This window comes from Petromyzon marinus, chromosome 1 (genome assembly GCF_048934315.1).
Source record: "Petromyzon marinus isolate PM22_M1 ecotype Great Lakes invasive population chromosome 1, UKy_Petmar_22M1.pri1.0, whole genome shotgun sequence".
NCBI classification, from domain to species: Eukaryota; Metazoa; Chordata; class Hyperoartia; order Petromyzontiformes; family Petromyzontidae; genus Petromyzon; species Petromyzon marinus.
Window position 1 is genome coordinate 34855645 of NC_133667.1, and position 27789 is coordinate 34883433.

General features: G+C 40.8%; 1 protein-coding gene across 4 annotated transcripts; it reads left to right on the forward strand.

The window, feature by feature from the left end:
* Window positions 1-2428: 2428 nt before the first annotated feature.
* LOC116940607 (protein mono-ADP-ribosyltransferase PARP6-like) lies at window positions 2429-27302 on the forward strand. Of its 4 annotated transcripts, none has more exons than XM_032950670.2 (22): window positions 2433-3099; window positions 5669-5746; window positions 6866-6960; window positions 7247-7307; window positions 7668-7758; window positions 10424-10490; window positions 12960-13109; window positions 13542-13617; window positions 14105-14155; window positions 14272-14367; window positions 14961-15053; window positions 16971-17096; window positions 17342-17407; window positions 17757-17824; window positions 18790-18838; window positions 20500-20612; window positions 21086-21158; window positions 24286-24355; window positions 24691-24770; window positions 25144-25207; window positions 25572-25656; window positions 25807-27302. In XM_032950670.2, exons 1-22 carry the CDS (start codon window positions 3091-3093, stop codon window positions 25907-25909), a joined length of 1764 nt encoding a protein of 587 aa, XP_032806561.1. In that variant the 5' UTR covers window positions 2433-3090; the 3' UTR covers window positions 25910-27302. The 4 variants fall into 4 exon arrangements, with proteins under 4 accessions (XP_075923614.1, XP_032806561.1, XP_032806569.1 ...); XM_032950678.2 differs by having other exon boundaries at window positions 7671-7758; window positions 14102-14155; XM_032950660.2 differs by having other exon boundaries at window positions 2434-3099; window positions 14102-14155.
* Window positions 27303-27789: the final 487 nt, after the last annotated feature.

Genomic DNA, 27789 nt, shown 5'->3' on the forward strand with positions numbered 1-27789 from the left:
GAATGGAGGCATTTGTCCAGCACTGGGAACTCACCATCTGACAACAAGGATGATGTATTGTGCTGTAGTTAGCGCCTCGCTCTCTGCGAGTGTATGGGACGTATACGGCTGTGTAAAGTAGGCATTGTGTTTTTGTTTTACAGCAAGTGTGCCGAGCTCTTGGCACAGTGGTAGAATAATGAGTGTTGTAGGACTGACAGATGGCCACGTGAATCTTTCATAGTGCAGGATGCTGTCTGCCTTGTTGGGCCCTTACTCTGACCATATTGCATTAAGCGTGCCATTCACTGTGTTGAATGAAAGAAAAAAGCCCTGTTCTAAGTTAACACCTTGAACCCATGCAGTAATTCATAGCCCTTTATCAATCCACTACTGGATGCAGGCCTCCCGCTCGCCATGTCAATCGTGGTGGCTTGAACACTCTTTGCCATGCTGTTCAGTATGGTTTGGTGAAAATGCGGGGAGCCCAGGACCGGTTCAGATATCACTTTCCACTGACGTTAACCTTGACCACAGCCGCTGCAGTGTTTGCATTGTTATGCCCTAAGATCTTAATTCACGTTTGACTGAGAACTGCGATTACATTAAATCAATGTATACCGTCGCCATAAACATTCAGGTTAAGTTTCACATACCTTTATATGTATTTTCTTTTACATATATTTTAAGGACCATTGTATCACACCATCGAGGTAATAAAAATGTAAATTGGGCAATACTCGATTACAAATCTCCACTCTGTATTACGATATTAAGTCTGACAACAGACGCCTTTGCCAATTCTTAGGTCAGTGACATGCGTGCTCCCAAGGAAAGCTGACACCACCGCCACCACGTGGCTGTATGAGTTGCTATAATAGTGGAGTAGCCTGGCAGGTAATTCAACTCCATCTTCTAGTACCCTCATGTGCATCCCTGGCCTGAATTGTCATGGGAGAGAGTTACTCGCAGGTTCTCTGCTGTGAATGTTTTCATGACAATATTATGGGTTTTTTTTGTTTCGTTTACAATGTTACATTCACATTTGTGAATTTGGTGAGGATATTATGATACCTCCTTTGCCAGTAACAAGATATAGTAATAGGTTTTTACCCTTTTATCTGGCACAAAGGTGTCAGTTTTTGTGCCAGATAAAAGGGTAAAAACCTATTTGTGAGGATAGTTTATAAACGTCAAAAAACACAGTACAGTAATAAAGTCGCGTACGTACTTTATTATACTTTATGTGGTGTACGCACAATATTAAATTACACATTTTTACCCACAACATAATGTATATATGAACTCACAATACAATGTGGATTAAAAAATCATCTCAAGATGCTGAACAAATAAGGGGAAGACGCAAAAACATAGCATTTTTTTATTGCTGAGAAGGAAAACGTTCTTAAATGCTGAAGGAGAAACGACGTGATGGCATGAGAGCAAAGAGCATTTGTCAATAGAGAATGAAATACTCAGCATATGTGCTGGATGTCCTTTTTTCAATGTCACGGTCATTGCTGAAATTTATATTTCTTTTCTGACAAGGACTGGCGATCTTAAACGTTATTTTTCTTTCTTCCCAGCGACAGAATTAATGATCAAGCATTAACTAACCCCCCAAAAAACCTGTGTTATGGATAAAATACCATTAGACAAAAACTCCATCAAAAGAATCTGAATAAAATAACTTTCAAATAGAGCACGTTAATGTTAACAAAATCGGTACGTTACATTTAACTAAAATACATTTGTTCAGTGTTTATACTCTTCTGATAAAATTGAAAAATGCGAATTTGCTAAAAAGAAAATGTTGCCCCATATGTCCATATGTGTGCCCCTGGGTGGCATGTGTTTGACCATGTGTCCCATCTCCATCCGTTTTCCCCAGGGAGACCTTTCCTTAGTGTTTTTGTTCATTTTTCCCCCCTCCTCCATCCACCCCCCTCCATCCACCCCCCTTATCTTTGCTTTGTTTTCGTTTGGAGGGAACCCACAACCGTCCAAATCATTACAATGTCACTGCCTTCTGTTGGAAATGTTTCTTGTTGCCAGAAGCGGGTGCAATCCCTCTGGATTTAGTTTTCAGTTTGACTCTTACCTTTTAGCATTTTCTGTACACAACAGAATGCAAGTAAATATTTTTTTCTACTTCAAATACACATCATTTATGGCAGAAAATAACCGTACAGGTATAACATTCTATTGCACCGTTTTAATCATAGTGATCGTGCAATATATGTGAACATGTTTAAGCTGGGGTGATTTTCCCAAACCAGTAGCAATAACCAAACAATACACCGGCTATAACCACGACATTATTTTCCGTCTGTGTACAACAGCAAGACAATCTCTACATTTCCATTAAACCATAACGTTGCATTGTACTCCAATGAATACCGTACAGTACAGTACATATTATAATTCATTCAAATCTGGAGGTAAAGCCACGGGTTCTGACAACAATTGTTGAGACCGTGCAGTAGGCTGCTGTGTGGCAGGAGGCGGCCGGCCAGCGGAGAATGGGGTGGAGACTCTCGGCTTAACAGCTGCGAGGGGGCAGGAAGCAGCGAGGCAGCAGATGAGAGAGACACAGAGACACGGCCAAGGCAGACAAGACACACACATTTATAAATCTGTGCTTTTTGTGATCTGTCAGTCACGTCACTGGTGCCAGTCTGCGTTAATTTCACCACCCCCCCGTTAGTCTGCTGTTTATTTCCGACCGAGCGAGAAAAAATCAGCGACGCGCTGAGAGTCACACAGTGGCATTCGCTGTGGCGCGCCGCGGCTATAAATCGCTGCATTTTATTATATTTTTTTCGTGAGATATTTCCCCTACAGTATTTAGGGGAAATTATCCGCGAGATCAGCCCAAGCTGATGATCCCCCGCAGAGCAGGACCCCAGGGTGGACCGTAGTCTCCGCGAGGCCGGCGAGTCGCGTTGTCTTCTCGTTAAACGACGACAATATCGTGACTGTCGCCACATATTCGACGCTCTTCGGCTGTTTTATCTTCTTCATCATCATCGCTGCCGCCGCCGCCGCCTTCGAGGTCCGAGCCGAGGAGCTGGAGGATGTGCTGAGGAGGCGCTCGTTTCCGGGCACATGGACCAGGCAAGACCGGTGTCTGAACTGGGGCCCAGTGGACTTTCTATTTATTTTTAAATGAAATATCTAGATTTTTTTTACAGTGGAATTTATGTTTTACTCGAATTGCGTTGTGATTTAAATCAGTGCAAGGTTAAGACAGATGCTTGTCGCTCGAGTTATGGCGTTGTGTGTGTGTGTTTGCAATTGCTGAAAAATCACAGGCCCCGCGTCTGCGTGCATTACATTGGTGCACAATTAGCTACTGTAGTTGTTACTGGTTATGCTTTTACGGTGTTTTACGTTTTTGCCAGTAATCTAAGCGTTACACAAATAACATTTACTTAGCCATAGCCAATTGTCGTGCTGTGGCGGTTGGGTGGTAAAGGTAGTTGGGGTTTAAGTGGGAAAGCGCTCGCGTCGTTATTACGATCGACCCCGTTATTTACCTCATTAAGACTCGTAAACGATTTGGCGTTAATAATTGTTCTTACAAATGTTGTGTTTGCGCGATGAATCACCAGGTTTCGGTTTCGCCCAACCTTCATACATTACGTCAAACACTACATTTGTGACGCACAAAATTGTGCGTAACGATACCCAGCTAAATTTTTTTTTATTTAAAGCTTTCGTGACTTGTAGGGATTCATATTCTTGGTTCTTTCGGGTAAAGTCACCACGTAGAAGGGAAACAATAAAATAATAAAAATATAAAACAATACAATTCTCACGACGTTTCGACTACAACACAAGCAATCATCATCAGGTGTGGAAAACCACAGCAAGAAAATGTTGCTGTGGTTTTTATATTTTTATTATTTCATTGTTTCCCTTCTACGTGACTTTTAAAGGTTTCGCAGCACAGGCGCCCCGTTAAACAGCGAAACGACGTCGTAAGAAATTGACATTTGTTCATTAATTCGGTACACCGTAGATGATGTAGTTTTTTTTGTTGTTGTCCGGAATCAAAACGTTGGACGCGTTCAAATGCCATTCATTCGTCCTCACTAACACTAACAAATGTGGTGTCCTGTCGTGTAATGACAATTGGTAGACAATGCGCTTGGACCAACCCTCGTGCCTTACAGTGATCGGCGTGGCTGCAATTGGGACCCAGTGGACCCCATAGACCCGCAATGGCGTGGGGGGTGGTTAAAGGATTCCCAATATCGGCCGTGAATTTTGACAAAAGGGGCCGCATATGTTGTTGTACATGTCACGCCGGTTGTATTATTAATAGCGCTCAAAACGATAGGCATTGTGAGAAAAAAATAAAGAAAAACGGTGACATTTTGGTTTTACTTCTCTTGTCATAAACCATAGGCGCAATTTTATTGTAAGATGTGTACGTGACTCAAAAGGGTCTGCTGTTCTCAGTAATTTATGCAGGGCATTGTTGTTGTCTTGGCAAAGATCACCATATGTTTCATTGTTAACAAAAGTGTAAACAACGAAATAGTATGAACTACATTTATCAGTGTTTCTTTGTATGACATCTCAGAGCTTTGCTATTTCAATGGGGTGACATTTGGTGAAGAAAGTAGAATTGTTTTTCAATTACAGTGCCACGTGTGCCATAACATAATTGGCAATCATTATTTTCACTCGATCGTTGACACATGAAACATCTTTAACATAACGACATTTGCTTTTTGTGCATTTTTGTATTTTATTTGCCATGTTTTTAAAACGTATTGCCCTTGTGCAAATGTTATTGCTTAAAAGGCCTTGAATTCTGGAGTTCCACTTTCATAATCTAAATTCTCACAATATCATTGCCTTACTTGACATTTACTTGTCAGGGCATGCTCACATGCGATGGTAGAGGTGTGAGTTGTCGGACCACTTTGCCTTGTTTTATATGAGCAGTTGCGAGGTGGCTCAGTGCTCCTGAGGACGTGGGCTGGAATCCGGGAAGCTGCCTGTGGTTAAACAGAGTTCTCAACTACTGTTGTTAGTCGTCTCAGTCTGGTTACCAATGACTGCGTAAAAAATCGTATGAGACAAGTACTGTGAAGGCTGTTTTCTGACACATGGGGTGTTTTAATGCCAAGTGCACAATTCGGGAAAAACGAGCTAAAAATATTTTGTCAGTATGGTGTATGGGGTATTTATATGCACTAGACAGTCATAGGTAGTGTAGGTTCATGGCACAAAGGGAGGTGTTCGAAATAAAAAAAAAGATGAAATATTCAATTGCAAAATATGTGTCAATCACGTGGCTCAGGGATGAAAACAAATTCGAGGAAAACAACCATTGTCATTCTGCACCCTTCAAAGTTTATAGAATGGACATCCATAATGTTTCATTATGGATGACCGCATGAACTGCATGAGTGGCGATGATGGGCCATCGCAACCACTTACAGAAGCCAGCAGCTGCTTGCCAGAAGGCATGTTTTATACACAGGGCCAGCCTGAACGATCGACAGAATGGGCTTTTGTGAATTAGTATACGACTACACCTGCAAAGACAAATGCGTTTTTGGATGCTGTCAATTTGAACAGAAAACTATTAAAATGTGATTGTTTTAAGCCTGGAAAGCTGTGTTGTGTGCCAAATCTTTATTGTATTTTTGTTGTTTCTTTTGTAAAGGACTTGAGTGCCCCAAAGTGGACTGGAGAGGAGTCTGATGGAGAGACTGAGTCAGATGAGTTTTTCTGCGGGGTGCAGGTGCTCATAACCTGAATGAAAACTGAAATATGTTTGCATCATGGCAATTCTAGACTTTTTATCTTTTATAATCCACACAGGAAAATATATGCTCATGAACATCTTAATTTACATGCACCCAGGTTATTCCAGATTACAGTTAATATTTGAAAGAAATAATTCCTTATACCCAATTATGTGTAGTGTGTTTATGCCCGTCAAGGTAAATTTGAAAATAGGTTGCTTAAAAAAGTCATCACTTGCACAGTGGTCCTATAGCCAAGCAGGGAGGAAAACATTTAGATGCAACAGAACAGGCCATACTTATCTTAACATGTAGTTTTTCTTTTTCATCAGGCCAAATAATTATTTCACCAAATATGTGTTGTGAACCCTTCTACACCTGGCACAGCCAAACAAATAACATTGTCACATGTACAAGCGTTTTAACGTGCCAATTATATCAGCTAACCGGTAAGTTGAAGAGCAATTTTCACAACCAAATATTGCAAGTATCGCTAAATGTTTGGTCAGATAATTGTGGATTAACCCAAAAATCAATTGTGAATTAGGTTAAATGGACATCTAAAAATAATTCAAGCAAAATCCTGTTTTGGAAATCTCTTTGTTCGGTTGACTTGTTACCGAGCGTTATCCAGCGTCTTGTGTAACGTTATTTATATTTTAATGGAAAAATAACCATGGAGATGCCACGATTCAGATATACTTTGAATCATACGTCACAAACCTTACAAAAAAATACGGTCCCGTTGCATAAAATTTAATAAGCTTTTGTACGTTTTGCAATACATTATTTTCCATCCTCACAAAAGAAGCTTACATGGTTCACTTTTAACCTTGAATACTAAACTCGTATTTTTAAATGGAGCAAGCTGTCTTTTTAATGTGAATCATATGGTTATGTTGGAATAGATAAAAGCCTGTGGATTTGTACAGCCACATAATTGTTATAGAACATTATGTTCTGCCAGTGTACCTATATATAGCTTTACCTTTAAAGGCATGTAAAAAAGTAGTGATTTGAAATGTAATGTTCCCTATAATGTGTATAATGTTGTGTTGCGATTGCATTGTTTTCAGTTACATAATTGTGCTAAATGTGTTGCTTTAATTTTGTAGGTGAATGCAGATGGAGAGACACATCGCCATCCACAGCTGGATGCCGACATCGAAAGTGTGAGAGAGAAATATGGGGATGGTGCTGTCCAGATCAGGTGGGAAATGTGGGGTTTTTTTCTTTAAAAAAATATTTGGAAATTGAACGCCTAGAATAATTATTCCTCTTTGAATTTTAGGCAGTGATATGCAAAAAAATATTATTGCATAGTGTACTTTACATCTGGAATTACAATTACAAATTTGTATTTTCAAAAGTAACAGGCTGGCTGAGAATTATTTGACTCGTGTATTCAAATATCTTAATATCTATGTTCAACTTGCAATAAATGTTCAACTTCCAATAATATCTTGTAATATGTGTCTTCACATCCTTTGTTATAGGGAGTATGGAGCCATTGATGATGTGGCTGTTGATCTTCATATCAATGTGGGATTCTTGGATGTAAGTGGTTTATTCTTACTCTTTGGTTCTTTCGGTAAAGTCACGTAGGTATAAAATAAAATAAATCACGACGTTTCAGGCGCAACACAAGCGTCCATCATTTTTTTCTTGCTTTAACCTTCGTTTTAACCGAGGAAAGCCTCACAGAGTCTCAAAATTGATTTAAGGAGGGTCCTGCCAAGTTTTAACAGTAGGAGGTGACAATTTCGCCACGTTTTCCCAAATGAGTGTGTTGAATATTCGGTCAAACGTTGGCCCTTTGTTGGTTGTTGGTCTTTGTAATGAACAGCGTTTGCGATCGCCTTGGTGCAGCTTCCAAATACAGTGGCACACTTGACTTAGGTACGGTATTCCACACAGGAGGAGATTGCGACGGCTTGGAAGGTGATGCGAACTGAGGCGGTTGTTCTACGCCTCCACTTTTCGCTGTCTCAGTATTTGGATGGCCCAGGTATGCTTGCACTCGAAAACTAAGTGTTTTTGGTACAATTCACACATTTGGTAGATTGCCATATAAGCAAGACGTAGTACTCTGTACTTTATCCTCATTAACCTTGGCAAGATGGAGTGATCCACCAGCTTTTTATCGTCCCCTACTCGCACATTAATCACACCATTTGTCAGTTTAACATGTAGGCTTTTGCGACTAATATTATTCATAATAATTGTTTTTGGGTTAGATCGCATAAGTAATAAATGTGTCGTTACCCTCCACCACCCGACACAGCCAGGAAGGTTTGTCACGTAAACAATTAGTTACTACTTCAGCCCACGGGTGTGTTGGAGAGTAAATCCACAACATTTACAATTTGAGTACTACGTTTCGCTGGTCATTACATCCAGCATCATCGGGCGATTTGCCACAATAGTGAAGCAATCCACCTGCTTCCGGTCTTAAATAGAGCAATATGACGTCATCACTGTGAACCCATCAGGTGCAGAGATCAGGTGCAGAGATCAGAGACGGAGGAGGGGGGTGTATTGTAATTATATAATATATTAATTATTATTCAGTTAATTTGCATGTATTTCCTCATTAAGGAATGCAGTTGTAAGATAATTACTTAATAATACGCTTCCAGGCCATAACTGTAAGAGCAGTTAAAATTATTTGTATCTTTCTAAATTTCAATAGATTATCGAATTAGTCCCGGCCAGTAATATTTATTTTTTCACAACACTTCAACGTTATAAAAATCACTTGTGTGTCCTTGTTGGCAAGCATGTTCGACAACTGCCGACAGCAGTGTTTGAGAGTATTTAGTATTTCTTTGGTGTTCTTTTAGTCTTACGCTAATGTTACGTCCCGTATGTCAAATATCGCGTCTGCCACATAAACAATTAATCCAATACACACCTGTTGATAACTTAGGCAATTCATCTTTAGTACAAGATACTAGTTTTCGAACTTTGTGTACCGTGCCAAATCTCACTCTGATTTTTTTGTTTTTCCCAAACTCTAGCTAGTTTGTCAGTTACTCCCGCAATATATGGTATTTTATTTGTTTTAATAACATGATAACAATATTCTTAGTTCTTTCGGTAAAGTCACGTTGAAGGGAAACAACAAAATCATAAAATATATATAAAACAATAAAAATTCTCACGACGTTTCGACCATAACACAAACGGTCCTTGTTGGCAAACCAACACACCTGAAGACGACCGTTTGTGTTATGGTCGAAACGTCGTGAGAATTTTTATTGTTTTATATATATTTTATGATTTTGTTGTTTCCCTTCAACGTGACTTTACCGAAAGAACTAAGAATATGAATTACTGCAGTCACGCAAGCTTTAAATCAAAACATGATAACTTTCAGCAGTATTGCTGTTCGATCTTGGTTTGGCATTCAATGCTCTGTTAAATTGAGCATTATTGTAGCCATTTAATCGTAGAGATTCTGTAACATGTTTAATCTCGCTCCTCAGACTTTCACCATCTGACACTGTTTTAGCCTGATGTATGAACACCTTGATGAGAGAGGAATTCTGTGCGGGGTGATGATGCGAATCTGCATTCAGATAGGCATCAGTGTGCGTTTCCTTTCGGTAAACGCTGTGTATTATTTTACCATTTAGGCCACGTCCAAGCAAACTATCCAGGAATGGGAGTGTGTTATTCACCTCAACTTCATGGTGAACTGGATGGCCAGGTTTTGCAAATTGAGATGCTTTATCAATTCATTAAGTGTATCTTTACCATGTGGCCAGACAACCAAAGTGTAATCTACGTATTTAAACCAAAAATATTGTTTTAGTACACTTGAAGCAAGCGCTCTTCAAAGTGTTCCATTTACAGATTCGCAGTAGCAGGAGACAAAGAGCGCATTGCTGCTCCTTCCTTTTGTTGAAAGAAATCACCTCTCAATAAGAAATAAGTGTTATTTAGACAATGGTCAGCTGGTTTTGGAATATATTTTATTAAACCTGTCTTATTTACTCGCGTATTGAGTAATTTAATTGACTCGTTAACCGGAACCTTCGTAAATAGAGAAATTACATCAAAGCTTTCCAGAATATCATTAGGGTTAAGTTTAATATATTTAATTACACATTACAAGATTTTCTGTATTTCTTATGAATTAAGATTTCTTACCAATGTAGGGCTGTATTTGTTTTGTTCCATATTTTACTAATTTATGTGTGGCAGAGCCTATTGTACTTACTACTGGCAGTGTTGGTTGGTGGAGGGTTACGGCACATTTATACTTATGCGATCTAACCCAAAAACCTTTATTATGCACACCATTTGTGTTCACGAACCTGCAATGAAGTATTCATCTTGTCAGCCCAATGGCCATGACAATATTTTTTGTTTAATTTTCACCGTTGTAATCATGTAAGGAGTATAAAGCTGTATGTTCCATCAGATATGTTTTAGAATGCCTGTGCGGCATGTGCAAAACTTTATATTTTAATTCCAAAGGTTGTATGTTGCTCACATTAAAGAGTTGGAAAATATAGCCAGAATATATACATTTTCATATTCTCGACGATAATTAAACCCTGTATTTTAATTATCGCTTTTACTTTGGTAATCAAGATGAACATTTCTTGTGAGAATAAATCTACCGTATTCGATATTGTGTATTAAACATTTTTTGTCCCCTTTAGAGCCAAGCGTTGATGTATTTCAGCCTTCAAACAAAGACAGTTTTGGAATTGGCCTTCAGCTCAAAAAGTAAGATATCTTTTGTTATAGTTAACAGCCTCTGCATTCTTATAATTCTCTAAAGGTTACCTAGGTTTAGAGACAAACATTGAACTTATTGATTCAAATGACGACTATGGAAACGGTAAACAAGACATACCCCACAAAGTCGAATGAATAGAATGCAGTCAAAGTATTTTATATTAAAAAAAAACATTAAAATAAAATATATTTTTCACGAAGGACTTTGGTCCAAAACAAGTTGACGCAAATCTCAAATCACATTTGCTAAAATAATGCAATAAGTCCAGCAGCTAAATTCTATGTTTAGCTTACATAAATGCATTCGTTCAAGTGACTGTCTTTTATAATTTACATAAAGCCTCAACTACATAGCATGCAAATATTTATACTTATGAGTTTTGCTGTTCACAATGATGAATGAAGTTTGGTTATTTGGGGTTTTTCTAAATCGCAAAGTACACCCTCTACACTCTCTCCCTCAGCAGTTTTTTCTTGCTGTGGTTGTCCCACCTGATGACGATTGCTTGTGTTGCGATCGAAACGTCGTTATCTATTATTTTCTACTAACGTGACTTTACCGAAAGAACCAAAGAGTATGGATTCCTGCAGTCACGAAAGCTTCAAATTAAGATTAAAATAATTAAAGTTTTGTTTCACAAGTGACATGCATACATTATCAGAGGACAGAAAAGAGAAATACAACTCTAATAAAGAAACTCACTAACCCACTAATGGCCCTGTTATTCAGGCCTGGATTTCATTTTGGAAATTAAGGTTATACAATAATTGAGCCCTTTTGTGCATGCCTTACAAATAAGTAAAGGTGCAGGACTGCAATTTCTTGCTCATACTACTGTTGATGACAAAATAGCTGCCTCTACAGGGGTAGCTCCCAAGAGCCCCTCCTGAGGGTGTTTGGCCTACTCTTTCACGTTGGCCAAATGTATTTAAAGAGGTTGGCATACCCAAACTTTACCTAATAATAGTATTTAGAATATATGCGTATATTATGGCAGATTGAATTATTTTGTTCAAAATCTTAATTTTCTTTTGTATTCCAGCAGCCAATGCAGTCGTGTTATGATGGTTCATATGTACACGATTCTATATTATAAAATAGAATGTATTTATTTCATGTATCCAAAGTCATTAGATCTACATGGAGACACTGAATATGTCAGGCCATCCTACCATGAATGTCTGAATGGTATCTTCGAGTGCATGTTCCAAGCATTCAAGTGTACAATATTTCGGCCGTTATTTAATTCCAGCCATTAGAGGCTCTTGTAGAGTTATTATCTTGACTGCAGCCATGCTTGTTGGCATACAGCGAGTGTAGGCATTGTGTCGCTGTGGCACGGTTTCATAGTTAACACAGCTTAATCCCATACACTTGGTTTACCCTTCCACATGCAACATGTATTTGCATGGTGAGCTACGTCAATCTGTCAAGACACCTTTGTAGTTCATGACATATCATTAATCAGTTGGCAGTGCTGTGTTTGTGACTGCAGTGATGTAAGTTTTTAATATCAAATCTCGCTCTTATTTTGCCGCTTTATTGGGTGATTCATTGTGCTGCAAGGTTGCCTGGCCATGCTGGATGGAAGGAGATTATTTTTCGTGGTTAAGCTCCTTTTCTAGAATTAAGTTTTGTAGCAGGAACGCTATTTTTAACTTGCGAAAAGGAAGTCAGTCACCCTGCATTATGTTTGCGTGCACGTTTTAAATTAAGGTAATGGTCGGTAGGTTTAGGAGCACAATGCTAGCAAAATAAAAGTGTTCATTGGGCTCATCTCCTGTCCATATGGGGTGTGCTACAGTGGTGAGATATTAACTACCTCGCATGGTATACAGGATGCGTGGGTTCGACCCTGTCGCCTGCATATTTGGAGTATGCACGTTCTCACTTTGGCCATGTGGATTTTTATTTGGTTCCTCTGGTTTTCCCCTCCACATTTAGAAAAATGTGTTAGCGTATTTGGCTGCTTTAATTTCCACATGATAAGCCATTTCGTTGAGCTATCATTTGTGCCCAGGTCGCTTCTAAAAAAGACCTATATAGCTCAGTGTTCCTTACCTGGTAAAATAAAAAGTTTTATTGTTTAGTTTAATAGTGTAATATGCCAATTTTGCAAATCTCCATTCTTTATAAATTGAAACCAAGGTGCTTTTCCTAATTTAAGCGGTCATTAAAACGGTTTTTTTAACGGAATGGAAATGTATACATCTCAGCTCGTTTGGGAGCATTGAGCTTTCAGTGCGTCATAGCACAAAATTAAATATTTACAAATCATTGTTTTATTCGCGCAACTCACCTAATTTTTGTCTGCAAACATTCATTTCCTCCTCCTTCAGAGGTTTCTACCGCAAAGCGATTATCACGGCTAGGTCAGGGGGACCTCTAACTTGAGCGCAAATACATTTGGTTGCCCTTGTCTGATGACGTAAGCGACCCATGTGCTGTGCCCGCAGAGTCCTCAAGGCCTTTGTGTCACAGCAGTGGAAGCACCTGAGCAATGATTGCTTGCAGAGCCAGCACAGCAAGCGACTCAACTTGCTCAAGTCCAGCAGGAATGCCAAAAAGCTCCGCTCGCCGCTCAGTCTGCTCTCCCACCTGCACAGGTGTGCCTTAGAGTTGGTCCAGCATCATTGCGCACGTCCCTTTTACACGCCAGCGTTATATGTTGTCCATTATTTAAACCAGTGCCATTGCTGTTAGTGTTCCAGTGGTGAGATTCTTTAATTGGTAAATGGAGCGTGTCAGAAAAACAATGTTTCGTAGGATGTAATGCATTTCTTATGAATACTTGGAATGTTCATAGGTTCTAGTGAACAAAACAGGAGATTTGTTGTGAGAACATCTGTAGTGTATTCAAAAAGGTGTACATCATTCCGAGCTCCCTCATTTAATTAGCTCTCGAGGCTTAGTTGGACGCAATGAAAAAAGGTTAAACTTCCTTGCTATGCGCGCAGGGTGTCTTGTCAGTGCATGCGAAGTTTATAGTTGTGAAGGTCGATGAACGTCTAATGTGGCTGTCCACTGTGCATACCCAGGTCCCCAAGCTTCCTCTTCCACCAGGATGGAGGAGGCCGTGGCAAACGGAATCTGGAACAGAACGGATCCTCCCAGGTGCCACGTTTAATAGAGCTGGAAATAAAGTATTAAAGCTTTCGTGACTGCATAAAATTACTCATTGGAAATGTGCACCGTGTGAAAATATCCGGCCGGACCTTTTGCGATGTTTGCGTGTATCCTACATTGCTTCAATATTGCTGCACTGCCGTGGATTCTGAAAACACGTGCAGTGTATTATTGTTTTGTGCATTTCAGCTCTCTGGTTCACGACTGTTTTGCTGTAACCATGTTTCTGTAACCAGACACCCATCGGAAATGAGCATTTTATTCAATGGGGATTTACCTTTGCCAAATAAAGCTAAACCTTTTAAGTCGTTAAAGTGCGCACACTCACAGATGATATGAATAGCCTTACAGCATTTTATTTTTCCAAGATTGTTGAAGTTCTAATGTAGTCTTTGTTTTATATAAGCATCATTTTACATGTCCTAAAAAAACTGAATCATTGTACTGTCGAATAATTTGTTTTTGTTTTCAGCAGGGAAATGCAACAAAAACTCTTCCAATATTAGAACACGGCTTTCTTGTTCAGGTAAATATAGCACATAGAGTATACTCGCTGTCAGAATGTGCATCATTTTACATGATGACCTGCCCTTTGATGTAAGTTTAATCACAACACTCGTGTCATTTTGTATGTGGTTGTAGACCATGCTGTATGGCGAACAAAGAATACCAACCCTTAACGAGTTCTGCGTAGTGTGCGACGAGCCACACGTGTTTCAGAATGGCCCCATGCTCAAGGTAACGGACTATGTTAACGTTTTAAATGCAGTGTACAGATGCAATAAGGTGTTAGGCATGGATTGGATGTCAGAACGCTGAGCTGGCGCTGCCAAAATCTTTGGCTTGCATGCATGCAGCCATCTGTGATTAACATGGTTTCTCAAGTGTTGTGAAGTTAATGGTGTCAGTCCAGTGACTAATAACTGCACACACAAAAAAGATGACATCATATATTGTTATTACACTTCATTTAACTGAATTCCACATCTTAGAAATTGAATATATTAATTTGGCTGCCAGGTGGCGAACACTGCCCTTTGTCGTGGGGCATCTGGGAAATGCTGTCCTCTGCTGTATAGAATAGAGGTCAGTTTAGATGGATATCAGGAGTAATTCTATGCTATTCACTTCTGAGAGCCTTTTTCTAACATTAAGGATTGCAATGCTCTGAGAGATCTGCATTGTTTCCTTGTCTAATGACATGCCACCGAGAGCACAGTCAGGATAAAATTGGGGAGAAGGCCGAATCTGGCTAAAGATGGTTTGGAGCTGGGGTCCCTTTTTTACCACTCTCACAGAATAATAGTAGTTAATTGCTCCGCTCCCTACAGCCGGCTGTTTGCGCCCGGGAACTCTGCGTCTTCGCCTTCCAGACGCTTGGAGTGATGACGGGTGCTGCTGCTGAAGTGGCCACAGGCCCAGAGGTGGGTAAACATTACTTGGTTAGAAGACGATGTTGTTGTTCGTCATGTTGGCATTTTTGTGATAGGATGTGTAGATAATGAAGGGGCAGTAAGGCTTAGTGTGCAGGAAGCTTTTTTGGTGCATTGCATAACAGTTGTGTTGACTAAGCGTTGATGACATGTGGATTAAATTGATTAATATTAAAAGATACACGACGAAAAGCACTTAACCTGATTTATACGTTTTCACCCCATTGTTTGATAGATGGAGATTTATACATCACTGGCAATCGGATTTATAAAAAAAATACTTCACTTCACACGTTTCATTCTTACACATATTGCACGAGTCCGATCCCCCATCACCACATTTCAGCATTTCAATTGTTACATCTGTCATTAACATCCATCCAATGAAAACAACTTCATCAGCACTCATGCCTTTTGTGAGTTTAACACGTAGGCTTTCGCGACCAATATCATCCATAATAGAGTTTTTTGGGTTAGATCGTGTAAATATATAAATGTGTCGTTAAAACCCGCCACCACCCGACACAGCCAACTGGTAAGGGTTGTCACGTAAACAGAACATAATTCGTCACTCGTACAGCACACCGGTGTGTTGGAAAGCCAAGCCACAACATTTACAAACTGAGTACGACGTTTATTAAATTCTCCAAAATGCAACTGTCAGCAGAAGCAAAACACGTGTGCCAACAAGGACACTCAATTTATTTTGATAATGTTGAAGTTTTGTGCAAAAATAGCTACTACTGGCCAAGACTAATTAGAGAATCTATCGAAATTGAAAAAAATCAAAATAGCTTTAACCGTTCGGATAGCTACCGTCTTAGTGCTGCATGGAAGCGAATCATCAAATAATGCATTCTTTAAATGCATGCCGACAAAGGGCAGCGTACTATAATAGGGATTACCGTTGGTAGGGCTATTTTAATAAACACAATAGACCGGAAGGACAAGTTCAAAGGGCCTACATAATGCACATTCATAATGTACGTTGACTCAGTAATCCCGCCCCCCTCCCCCCATCATTGTGTAAGATCGCAGAAGGGTGGTAAACACATCTACGCCTCTACATAAAGAACGAAACAGTAAGACACAAATCTGGCTGTCGCCTGATGAAGCTAGTTGTAATTACTGGCGAAACGTCGTACTCAGTTTGTAAATGTTGTGGCTTGGCTCTCCAACACACGTGACGAATTGACATGTTCTGTTTACGTGACAACCCTTACTTAGTTGGCTTTGTCGGGTGGTGGCGGGTTTTTAATGACACATTTATATATTGACACGATCTAACCGAAAAACCTCTATTTTGGATGCCCTTTGTGGTCAGACCGAAGAACCAAATTGAATATAGTCCAGAATTTAAATAATTTGCTTGAAAGGTGAATCTGATTATTTCTGACAATTCCTTTCCCTTTATTGCTACCATATTTGATGTAATATGTTTACTCATGTTGGTCTTGATTTTAGAATAAAATCTTCATTTTACCAGTTACACTGTTCTGCCAAACTCCTGTTTACAGATATCTTAACAATTCACGTGCATGCATCCTTTGAATGAGCTGTAAAATAACCACAAAGGCATTTTTACATTAAAATACAAGCAAAGGAATAAGTCACTCATATGTTTAACTCTTTCTGTTTTCATAACCATTCTGTGTTTACATACATAGTACATTATACACAGCACATTAAACACACGTGGTGTTTTTGTTGGATTGTCCACGAGGTTAGGGTGTTTTAACGTTTTCCTCTGCTGCTTTTCTGCACGGTGTCTTGGTGGCTGTCTGGAGATTCCTTACACTGGTTGTTGAGTGTCTGGCGACATATACAGGTGTCAGGGTTGGGGTCACCGTATGCGTCTGTGGGTAACTTTCTGTCTTAACATTACATTGTCGTGGATTTGTCCTGCAGGTTGTGGACCTGTTATTGGCCATGTGCCGATCAGCACTGGAGTCTCCCCGCAAGAGTATTATTTTTGACCCCTATCCATCTGTCGTCGACCCAAACGACCCCAAAGCCCTTGCCTTCAACCCCAAGGTAGCCCATTAAACTGTACGTCTAACACTTAATTTGTTCTTTTTTTATTTCATTTGTAAGGCTCTGGATTTTTGTTGTTGTCGTTTTTCCTTGAATCGCCGCTATTTCCTACCACTGACATTGATTGATTAAATCAGTTTTGAGGCTCTATTTATAGCTAATGCATACGTTTCAGCTAAAGGAGTTGTTTAAGTAACCATTGACTTAAAGCTGCAGCTTTCTCCATGCTGTTTTTGTGTGCGCAGAAAAAAAACTACGAGAGATTGCAGCGCGCATTGGACAGCATCATGTCGGTGAGAGAAATGACCCAGGTAAATTCTAGATTTGAAGCTTTCGTGACTGCAAGGATCCATACTCTTTGGTTCTATTCGGTAAAGTCACGTAGGTCAAGATAAAATAACATAAAATCACGACGTTTTGGCCACAACACAAGTGGCCTTCATCAGGTGAAGGGACTGGACTGCTGTGGCCGAAACGTCGTGATTTTTTGTTATTTTATTTTTACCTACGTGACTTTACCGAATAGAACCAAAGAGTATGGACCCAGGTAAAGTTGCCACGTAAAGAGGAATTATGTTCTGCACGGATGTTGTAGAATGAAGTTGCATTTGTGCATTTCAAGCGTTGATTGCCTTTTGGATTTTCCCCAATGGTGCGCAGGGATCCTATTTGGACATCAAAAAGCAAATGGACAAGCAGGACTCTCTGGCACACCCCCTTCTGCAGTGGTAGGGAAGAAACAATGTTGGAAACTCGTTGGCAGTGTCATGTTGTGGTATTCGAGGGGTGGAATGATTCTAAACTAAAAACTAAACTATTTTTTATTTTACCAGGTAAAGCCCCCACTGAGCTATATATAGCTCTTTTTCAGAAGCAACCTGACAACATGATAGCCCAACGAAGTGGCTTACGTGGAAATGTATAGCAGCTACATACTCTTAACGCACGTTGCTTCTAAATGTGGAGGGAAAAACTGGAGCACCCGGAGAAAAATACGCGTGACCACGGGGAGAGAAGACATGCAAACTCCAAATATACAGGTGTCAGGGTTGGGGTCAAACCTACGACCTCCTGTAAACCAGGCAAGGGAGTTAACATCTCGCCACCCCAAATCCCAATTCGCCCCCATCCCCAAGCAAATTGATGAATTGGGACAGTTTGGGGTCACCATTTGATTCCAGGATTAGTTCTTTGTTTCCGACATGCAGTGAATGGTCGTGCCTGTAGGGGCTGTGGGGGTCACTTGAACCAACTGCATATTATATAAGTGAAAAGGCACTGATTTTCACACGTGATTTAATGCATGTATGGTAAGCGAAATAATCTGTAATATGAATCGATTTTGTCACGATACCCCTGTTCTATTAATGAGAAACTGATGTCTGTTTTAGTTAAGAGTGAATCTAATATGTAGGCTACACTAACGTAATGGTTATTGTAATCATTAAACAGCATTCCTATTAGTTTTGAACAATGTATAGGGTGTCGTCTACTTTGCAAATGCTACATTTTACATGAGCGTAACCACGGCTTAGAAGCAGTCTGGATCAGCGCTTGCAGATATATAGCTACATGACGGGGGGTTTTTTTTCCCCCCGCAGTATCAAAGTAAAATGTGCATATGTGGAATTAAGTCTTTTCTCTAATGCTCAGCCCATATACCCTCTCCCACATGCCTGCCACTCCGGGATAGGGTAATTTCCAGTAACCGCTCCCACATTGTGAAGCTGCAAAGCAGTCGGGTAAGTTTCTCTAATCTTCGCCTCGAGACTATTTTCCCTCTGTCGAATAGTCAGAGCCTCCAACGGCCTCTCCTCGGTGGAGGTGGTGCGGCGCGCTCGGTCGCGCATTCACCGACTCCAGCAGGCCTCCCCGGTTATTACCACAGGCATATAAACCGCAAAATTGAGTGCCGTCTTGCTTTGATAGTGGACGTTAAAAATCCCGTGATGTCATTCGAAAGGAGTAGGCCATTCTGTGCCGGTGCTATGGTCCAAATTTGCCAAATAAAAAATAGCTCCAAATAGATTTGAAGTTTTTGTAACTGCAGGGATCCATACTCTTTGGTTCTTTTAAAAAATATTTTATACCTACGTGACTTTACCGAAAGAACTAAAGAGTATAACTCCAAATATATTTACATAAAGCAGCATCACTCCATACTTTGTAACTGCTACAGAGTCAGTCTATGAATAGTAGTACCTTCCTGATAGCTTTGTACTATAAGAATGGCACGAATAGCAAATGTACTAAATTATTAGGATTGTCACTTTGTTAGTTTAATTTTCTAACATAAAAGGATTCATAAATTTGGCAAAACATTACGATTTTATGTTGTTAAAGTCCAGTGCTGTCATGCATACTCTTATAATGTTATTGTGTAACCACACTGTCATCTAGTGGCAAAAACAATGCTGAGTATGATCATAAAGAGGCATGCTTTTCATCACGATTCATGGTCACAACTGGTGTCATAGATTGTTTTAATATTGTTGTTAGTCTCTTATATGCATTGTCTCATTTCTTCCATCTCATTTCCACTGCCTTTACTGTCCCTCTGCTTTGTACTCTGATTCCTTCTGTCTCATTCATCATGGAATTAAAGATGAAAATAATATACAACTCATCAAATGCATCTTATTTTCTCATGCCGATAGTTTTGATGCATTTATCAAACGGGAATGTATGAATTGAGTCATGTCAACTAAGACGTGTAAAGTTTGGAAGCACCAGGATGGGCAGCATCTCTACATTGTCCTCGAACTGGCAGGAGAGAATGAACTATGACATAGACATAAGATATACAGTAAAACCGTGGATTGCGAGCATAATTCATTCCGGAAACGTGTTTGTAATCCAAAGCACTCGTATATCAAAGCACTCGTATATCAGTTGTGATCACGTGACGCTCGGCAGACAAAGCGCATACGTACTACTCATATTGCAAGACCCTCGCTCGTTTATCAAATTAATATTTATTAAAAAATTGCTCGTCTTGCAAAACACTCGCAGACCAAGTTACCCACAATCCAAGGTTTTACTGTACATGGAACTGAGAGCATCATTCACCTCTTTGAAAATCCCAGGCTAACAGTTGTTACTTTGTTTCCACTTGTTTAATTCTAGCAACCCTTAACCTCTATGCACGTTATTTTAACGCATACAGATTGGAGTTCTAAATAATTATAAAATTTACTTGTTTCTTTTAGCCTCAATGACGACATATGCGTTGCATTCCATGAGTCTACACGATTAAGCTGTATACATTACTCGTAAAGTGGGACAAACAAACAGCGGGTCGTTGCCTTCTCGAAGTGTCCGTCACGCACCTGTGAAATGTTCCAAATGTTTATTGAGTGCAAAGGAAGGTGCTGAGACTGTGCTGCCTTGTCTGTGAGAGCAGCAGTTGAAGTTCATGCACACTCCGCACCAATTCCTGCTGCTCAGCAGCCCACCGGCCAAGGAGGCCCGCTTCCGCGCTGCCAAGAAGCTCTACGGCAGCTCGTTCGCCTTTCAGTGAGTGGTTCACACGGCACGAGGGGCCGGGGGGCACCTGGGCCGGACCGTGCAACACTTGCAGGGCTCCTATGGGGGGGTGCGGGAGGGGGGTAGGTGGGGGCATCTCACTTTCTGCAATTAATCCAACAAAGAATATAAGGGAGTGTCAGTGCACAGCTTATAAATGCTGCCTTAATGATTCAACCAATGGGTCCTCCAGAATACAGAGAGGGCAGAGAGGTAATAGACTTGTAATTGTGTGCTGCATAGGTGCAGAGGTTTGTTCAATCCGCTGCTGGATGAAGGCCACCCCACACTGTTGGTCAGTGGTTGTTGGACCATACTTGACGCTGATCAATGTAGTTTGGCAAAGCTGGTGCCAACCCAACCCCTCCTCCCCTGAATTTCTATGAAAAGGCCGTGTTGTTAATGATGACTTCCATAACTTTCTGCTCTGTGTTGTAATTTCCGTGTGGTCACACCTCCTGTAGTGGATCACACACGGAAAACTGGCACTCGATTCTGCGAAACGGTCTCGTGAACGCCTCCTACACCAAGCTCCAGGTCAGTTGCATTGCACGCAAACGCTATGCGGCGTACACGCAGATATGTTGCTCGCGTTTCTCGCAGCGCTTTATTCTGACCACTGCTGGGATGAAGGCCTGCTCCCCATGCCGTTTTTCGGTCATGGGGGTTTCTTGGACCATACTTCACGCTGGATCAAGCGGATTGATGAAAGTAGAACAACCCATGACCGGTTCAGACAGCACTCGCCACTGATGTTATCCTTGGTCATGAATTAAACTTGGGTTGCCAAGTATTCACAACACATTATACTCTAACCACTGTACCACCACATAGAGATATATTTGAATATCCTCCTGGGAATCTTATTATAAGCTTTGGGCTATAATACTGAAAACTGTAACAAAAACCAAGCCACAGTGCGACTGTTGCCACACAACCAAAACTATGGGCCATATAGTAAACCGCTGTGGTCTGCGCTCCTTCAATAGAGGAATATGGTTAGTCTGAGAAGTGAAATTAAACATCTTAAAGAAGCTCTGCATTTGAACGGTTACAATGATACACATATGAGCATGACACTGAATGCCAACACCAAATCAAATAACAAGACCATTTAAACTGACCAAGTCAATTAAACTATTAAAATGCCGTACATTGCGGGAATAACTGATAAACTAGCCAGATGTTTGAAAAAACAAACATCCGAGTCAGATTTGGCACGGTACATAAAATACAGAAATTTATATCTGGTACAAAAAATGTACAGGGTGTTTCAAGAAGATTGACCCGATTTGAAATCGCTATATCTCTGCAACCATGAACCGCCCATGAATGAAACTCTTACCACTTGAAAGGGCGGGGCATAGAGTTTCAAATGATTACCGCTAGATGCCTCTCACAGCGCACAATAGCCCCTAGCCTCAGTCATTCGCAAGATGGTAACCCCGCAACACAAGGCGTTTTGTGTTCTGCAGTTCAGCAAGACTTAATCCGTAATTGCGGTGCAGCGTGCATTTCAGCGGCGTTTTGGCATTGATCCGCCAATGTCAAAGAGCATTCGTTGTTGGTACCGACAATTTGAGGAAGCAGGCTGTTGATGTAAGGGGAAAAGCACAGGGCGACCACGCACCTCAGAGGAAAACGTGAGAAAGAGGCGTTTGGGACGAATTCAACTATCGTCTCGATGTTGTCCGTACAGCAGGTGGAGGGCACATAGAGCATTTATAAAATGGTTACTAAAACTTGATAACTCATTGATCCGTTTGTAACGTTTTGTGTAATTGTAACATGTTGTCATCGTGAAATATACTGCTTTGAAATTGGGTCCATCTTTTTAAACACCCTGTATTACCAAAGCTATCAACAGAAGGTGTGTACCGGATTAATTGCACGTGTGGCAAATGCTATGTTGAGCAAACAGGACGAATGATCAGCACGAGAGTAAAAGAACACCAAATAAATATTAAATACTCGCAAATACAACTGTCAGTAGTGGCAGAAGATGCGTGCCAACAGGAGACTCAATTGATTTTGATAATGTTGAAGTTCTGTGCAAAACTCGTTACTACTGGCCAAGATTAATGAAAGAATCTAGAAATTGAGAGAAATACACATATTTTAACTGTTTGGATAGCTACAGCCTTCGTGCTGCTTGGAAGCGAATCATCAAGTAATACATTGTTTAAATGCATGCCTATACAGGTCACCATACTTCAATATGGATTACCGTTGAACACTAACAGGTACGGCTATTTTAGTGCACGCAATCGACAGGAGGTACAAGAATAATGGGCTTGCATAATGCGCATGCAGAGTGAACGTTGATTACCATACAGATAATCCAACCGGCAATGGATACCCATGATCATGTATATGCATTCATTAATCTCCCCCCCCCCCCACTTCGCTCAAGAAGTTCCTCACAAGTGTCTTCACATCTTGCCCTCTAAGGAACGAAACAGGAGGCTTTCTCCACATATCTAGTTGTCGGCTGATGAACCTAGTTGTAATTAATATACAATTGAAGCTTTCGTGACTGCATAAATGACTATACTCATTGGTTTTTTCGGTAAAGTCACGTATGTAGAAAATTATATTAAAATAATAAATCGCGATGTTTCGAACGCAGCACAAGCGATCATCCCCCCCACCTCTACAGCTTATTTCAGCACCGTTGCTGTCCGGGTTGGTTGCTCATCCATGTGGTCTCTCTGCGTAGGTTCCCATTGTCTTCAACCCCTCCCCCCACCTCTGCAGCTTATTTAAGTCTCTGTCCGTCATCCCTCCGGTCCTTTTTGTCTCTTGGTGTGGTGTTACTCTGGTTGTCCATCTGTGCTGCCCAATATATGTTTCCTTGGATGTTCTTCCCTATGTATGTATCTCTGCTACCTTGTACCTCGTATTTGTTCACTCTGTCTATGCTGGTTTGTTCAACCCAGAGGATGAACACGAAATTTAGCAGTCTTCTGAAATTCGTGGTTAACCAGGTCAGTGTCTAACTGTGTTGTTGGCCGACTGGTTTTGCATCACGTTATTTTTCTTAGGTTTGTTGAGTTCTCGTCTCTCATCTTGTTGTATTTTCCTCCGTACAGTTTAACGTTCTCTATGTGCTATGTACGTGATGTCCCCCTATGTGCTCCCTCACTATTTGTTTTACACCTGATGATGATTGCTTGTGTTGCGTTCGAAACGTCGTGATTTATTATTTTAATATAATTTTCTAGTTGTAATTACTGGCGAGACGTCGTACTCAGATTGTAAATGTTGTGGCTTTGCTCTCCAACACACCGGTGTGCTATACTAGTAACGAATTGGCATGTTCTGTTCACGTGACAAACCTTACTAATTGACTGTCAGGTAGTGGCGGGTTTAAAGACATTTATATATTTATGTGATCTAGCCCAAAAAAACCTGTATTATGGATGAAGTCCTCTCATGGCTAGCAGACATCTATGCCCCCCACACCTATGCTTGCCACCTTTACCAACCCACACCGACTGGCGTGGTGAAGTACGGCCAAATGACCCCCATGACCCATATGGGGCAGGAAGGCCCTTCCTCGTCCAGCAGTTGATGGACAGAAGTGTGTGTGCATATACCCAGTTCGTAAGGTGTCATTTGTGCTTCTGTGTGCTTGTGTTAAATTAACTTTTTTGCCCAATAGCTTCATGGAGCTGCCTATGGAAAGGGGATCTACTTGAGCCCCATCTCCAGCATTAGCTTTGGCTACTCTGGTGAGCGAGTTGTTGGCTGTGGGAAATGTGTGTGCACCAGAGGGCAGTGTAGACCCATTGAGCAGTGCTGCTGCGCGATTCAAAAGTTTGTTATTGTTAAACAAGTGTGCTGTCATGTTTTTTTTTCCTCCAGTATTTATTCAACACGTTAGTCGTCTTCGTATCGAAGAGAAGGGGCCACAGCCTGAGAATTCACTCGTATATTTTTTTCTTCTTCGGAGTAGTGTTATTGACGGACGTGTTGAGTGTTTTTGTTTGCGCTTGTGCATCACTGTCAACGCAGTAGCACCTCACCAAATGTCTGTTGCATATTTGTTTTTCTTACATGTTTGCAGGGATGGGGAAGGGACAGCACAGGATGGAATCGAAAGAGAAACTGGTACAGAATTGCAACCGGGTCAACACCACACCACAGGTGTGCAGCCGAGATGTACAATCATTTGTATTGAAGGGCTGTGATCCCTGAGGATGCTATGTGACTCCCTGGTGCTGCCACAGCTGTCCACGTGGATGTTTGTTGTCGGTGGTGCCGAGATCCAATTGCTTCATCCTGAGCCGTGTCGCAGAGTTTCTCTCGCTTGTCTCTCTCCCACGTGTTTCCATCCTGACCGCTCCACGCCCACCCCCCTTTCTACCCTGCCGCAGCTTATTTTTAAAGTGTCTTGAGATGCGATGGCATTTAGATGTTATTTGAATTCAAATTGTTGTTTTTGCATAGCATGGAATTTATAATGTATATTGCGCTGTTGGCAAATGTGATAAAATGGCACTCTTCTTTCGCCCATCAGATAAAAACCATGCAGTCGAGGTTTTTGCAGAGCCGGAATTTAAACTGCATTGCACTCTGCGAAGGTATGTCTATACATTGTACATAGAGTTCTCGAATTGCGTTATTAATTATGTAGCTATAGGTACCTGCCCCTACTGGACATCTGAAAAAGAGCTCATCAGATTTCTCCAGGATAAATAAAGATTCTATTTCGCGGAGAGACAGTGTTTTCATGGATTTGTCTGCGTATATATACAAGTAAAAAAATATCAAGGTCGACGAGCAGTTTAAAGACAGAAAGGGTACTTAATCTTGTGGCCTTTTGGCCCTCTGTATCAATAGTTTGGAGTGGTTTTCTTTATGTGTAGTGACCTTGAACTGTTTTCAGCATCACTTCAATTTTGCTCAGCCTCATGTGTGCATGTGTATTTTCTGTTCATGAAACAGTCATCACATCGAAGGACCTGCAGAAGCATGGAAACATCTGGGTGTGCCCCATGTCTGATCACGTCTGCACTCGCTTCTTTTTTGTGTAAGTCAAACTCTTAAAACTCTTGGCCGGCTAGTAAATATGCCACGCTTAATGTGCACGTGAAAACTTAACATGTGTAATTTGTTTAAAAGGCAATATATAGTACACATTGGGCGTCCAGTGCATTTATATATTTACTTCCCTGCTAAGGTACGAAGATGGGCAGGTTGGCGACGCGAACATCAACACACAGGACCACAAGGTGCAAGCGGAGATTCTGCGCATCTTGGGAATGCAGTCCGTTTCCCTGTGACCCCGACGTAGCTGTGCCCTGTCGGGCAGGGTTGACAGCAGGTGTTGCTGGTGGAAAGCCGCGTCTGGGAACTGGAACTTCACTGGAACTGACGGTTACACTGATTACTTGCACAACAGCTTATAAAAAAATAACAAGGGCAAATGAAATGTAAACTAACGAGTGGCATATATAGTCGTCCAGGGGCCAAAATTTTAAACACAACTGCCAAGCGTTAGTGTGTTTTTTTTCCTCCGTGCCAAATTAATCTTTGAATATGAAAATACCAATTAATAAAGTGGTGTAAACTAAAAAAATATTGTACACAATTTTAAATTAAAGTGCATCCCACTTATTGTATTTAACAGGGCTCACTTGTACATGCATTATTTGGTTAAATCGAAGAAACCACCCCGACCTAAAATTCACAGGTTGGATTTTTGTAGGTTTTCCCGTCTGTTTGGCAAAAAAAAATATTGCCTATTTATCCTTTGATTTATGCCTGCAATGTTATGCTGCTTTATAAATGTAAAATAAATTTTGAGGTCTTAAATGAGCAGCAGTATTGTCAGCTCATGTTTTCTTTCCAGTGAGAACCAATTCAGTTTTTCTGCTGGATTAGACATTCCCCTTTCCTAACTATAAGTTGCAAGTCTTTACGTTGATGTGCAAGTTAAGTACATATTATTAAGCTGTTAATAATGTAAGTATGTTGACAGTGTATAAATAACAATTTCAGGTTTATTGGTGACCTTTTAGAAGAAAATACATTTCAGAAATTCTGCTTTAGCTTCCTCAAAATTACAATAACTGCGGTTGATCTTGATATGTCAGACATTCCACACAAATGTGTTTGCAGTATGTTTTCCTGAAGTGGAAACTCAAGTCTGGATGATATTTCTATGAATGTGTACTTACCACTTATCAAAACAATTGCCATGTTCTTTTAGAAGCAGGTAGCTTATTCGTTATGTTATAATGTGTTTTTTTAAATACCGGATATATGTTTTAAACAGATTTTATTGTTTGTCTCATTTATTTTGTATCCAAAGAGTAGAAATAAGCACTCATGAAGACATTCACGGTTCACCTGGGTGGTGCGTTGAAAGTTTACTTTGTTCTATTTTACATATTTGTTTATATTCGTTGACAGCTGCGTGTAGACTAGTCCTGATCACCCTATACATCCCACAGGCCACGCGGTGGGGAATCTCCCGTCTGTATCGTTTCCGTCTCTACGTGCGTTGTGTGTGGGCCGTTCCGATGCTTCGCACGGCATTTTGCCGACTAGGGATTAGAGGCAGCCCTTGCTGCGAAGAATTGCAGAATGAAGCGAGTTTTTATTCAGATGATTGTGGACTGTACTTTGCCCTTTCTATTAAACATAATTAAAACGCCGACTGCTGAATTGCCATTCTGATCTCGTACTGCTTTTTGGTTTTTAAACAAATGTCGGGCATTTGGTTTCAGACAGACCTACGGACGTGACATTTACTTTGGAAGCCACACAGTGGCGGGTGAGACGGAGAGATTATTTTGAGGGACGCAGTAATGACCCGGTAATTTCTCTTTAACCTCCTTACCCCGTCCTCACTTTATCTTCACAGTTGCCCCCTCAGGGCAAGTATATAATTCCCCAGTGCCTACCGAGGATTCTCCTGCCTATCCTGTGCTATCTGATGGGCGGCCAGCCACCCTTGCCATTACGCCAGGGGCATTGGCAGTAACCCGCAAATTGAATCGTTATCGAGCACTCGTCACTGGCAAAAGTGCTCAAGGAAATTAGTTTCAGGCCGGGCAATATTATCAGCCGTCTAAATGACCGCCGTATAATTTGCCGTGTTGGGCTCTAAGGGTCTGAGCGTCGGGGCAGAAGCTGGGTGTCGTTGGGAGTGGTCGTG

Bases quoted from the DNA above. Each gene is read 5' to 3' on its own strand.
- LOC116940607 (XM_032950660.2), top strand. The intron at 5,747-6,865 runs GTGCTCATAACC...TTAATTTTGTAG, and splicing joins AGTTTTTCTGCGGGGTGCAG to GTGAATGCAGATGGAGAGAC. The intron at 25,657-25,806 runs GTAAGTCAAACT...TTCCCTGCTAAG, and splicing joins TGCACTCGCTTCTTTTTTGT to GTACGAAGATGGGCAGGTTG.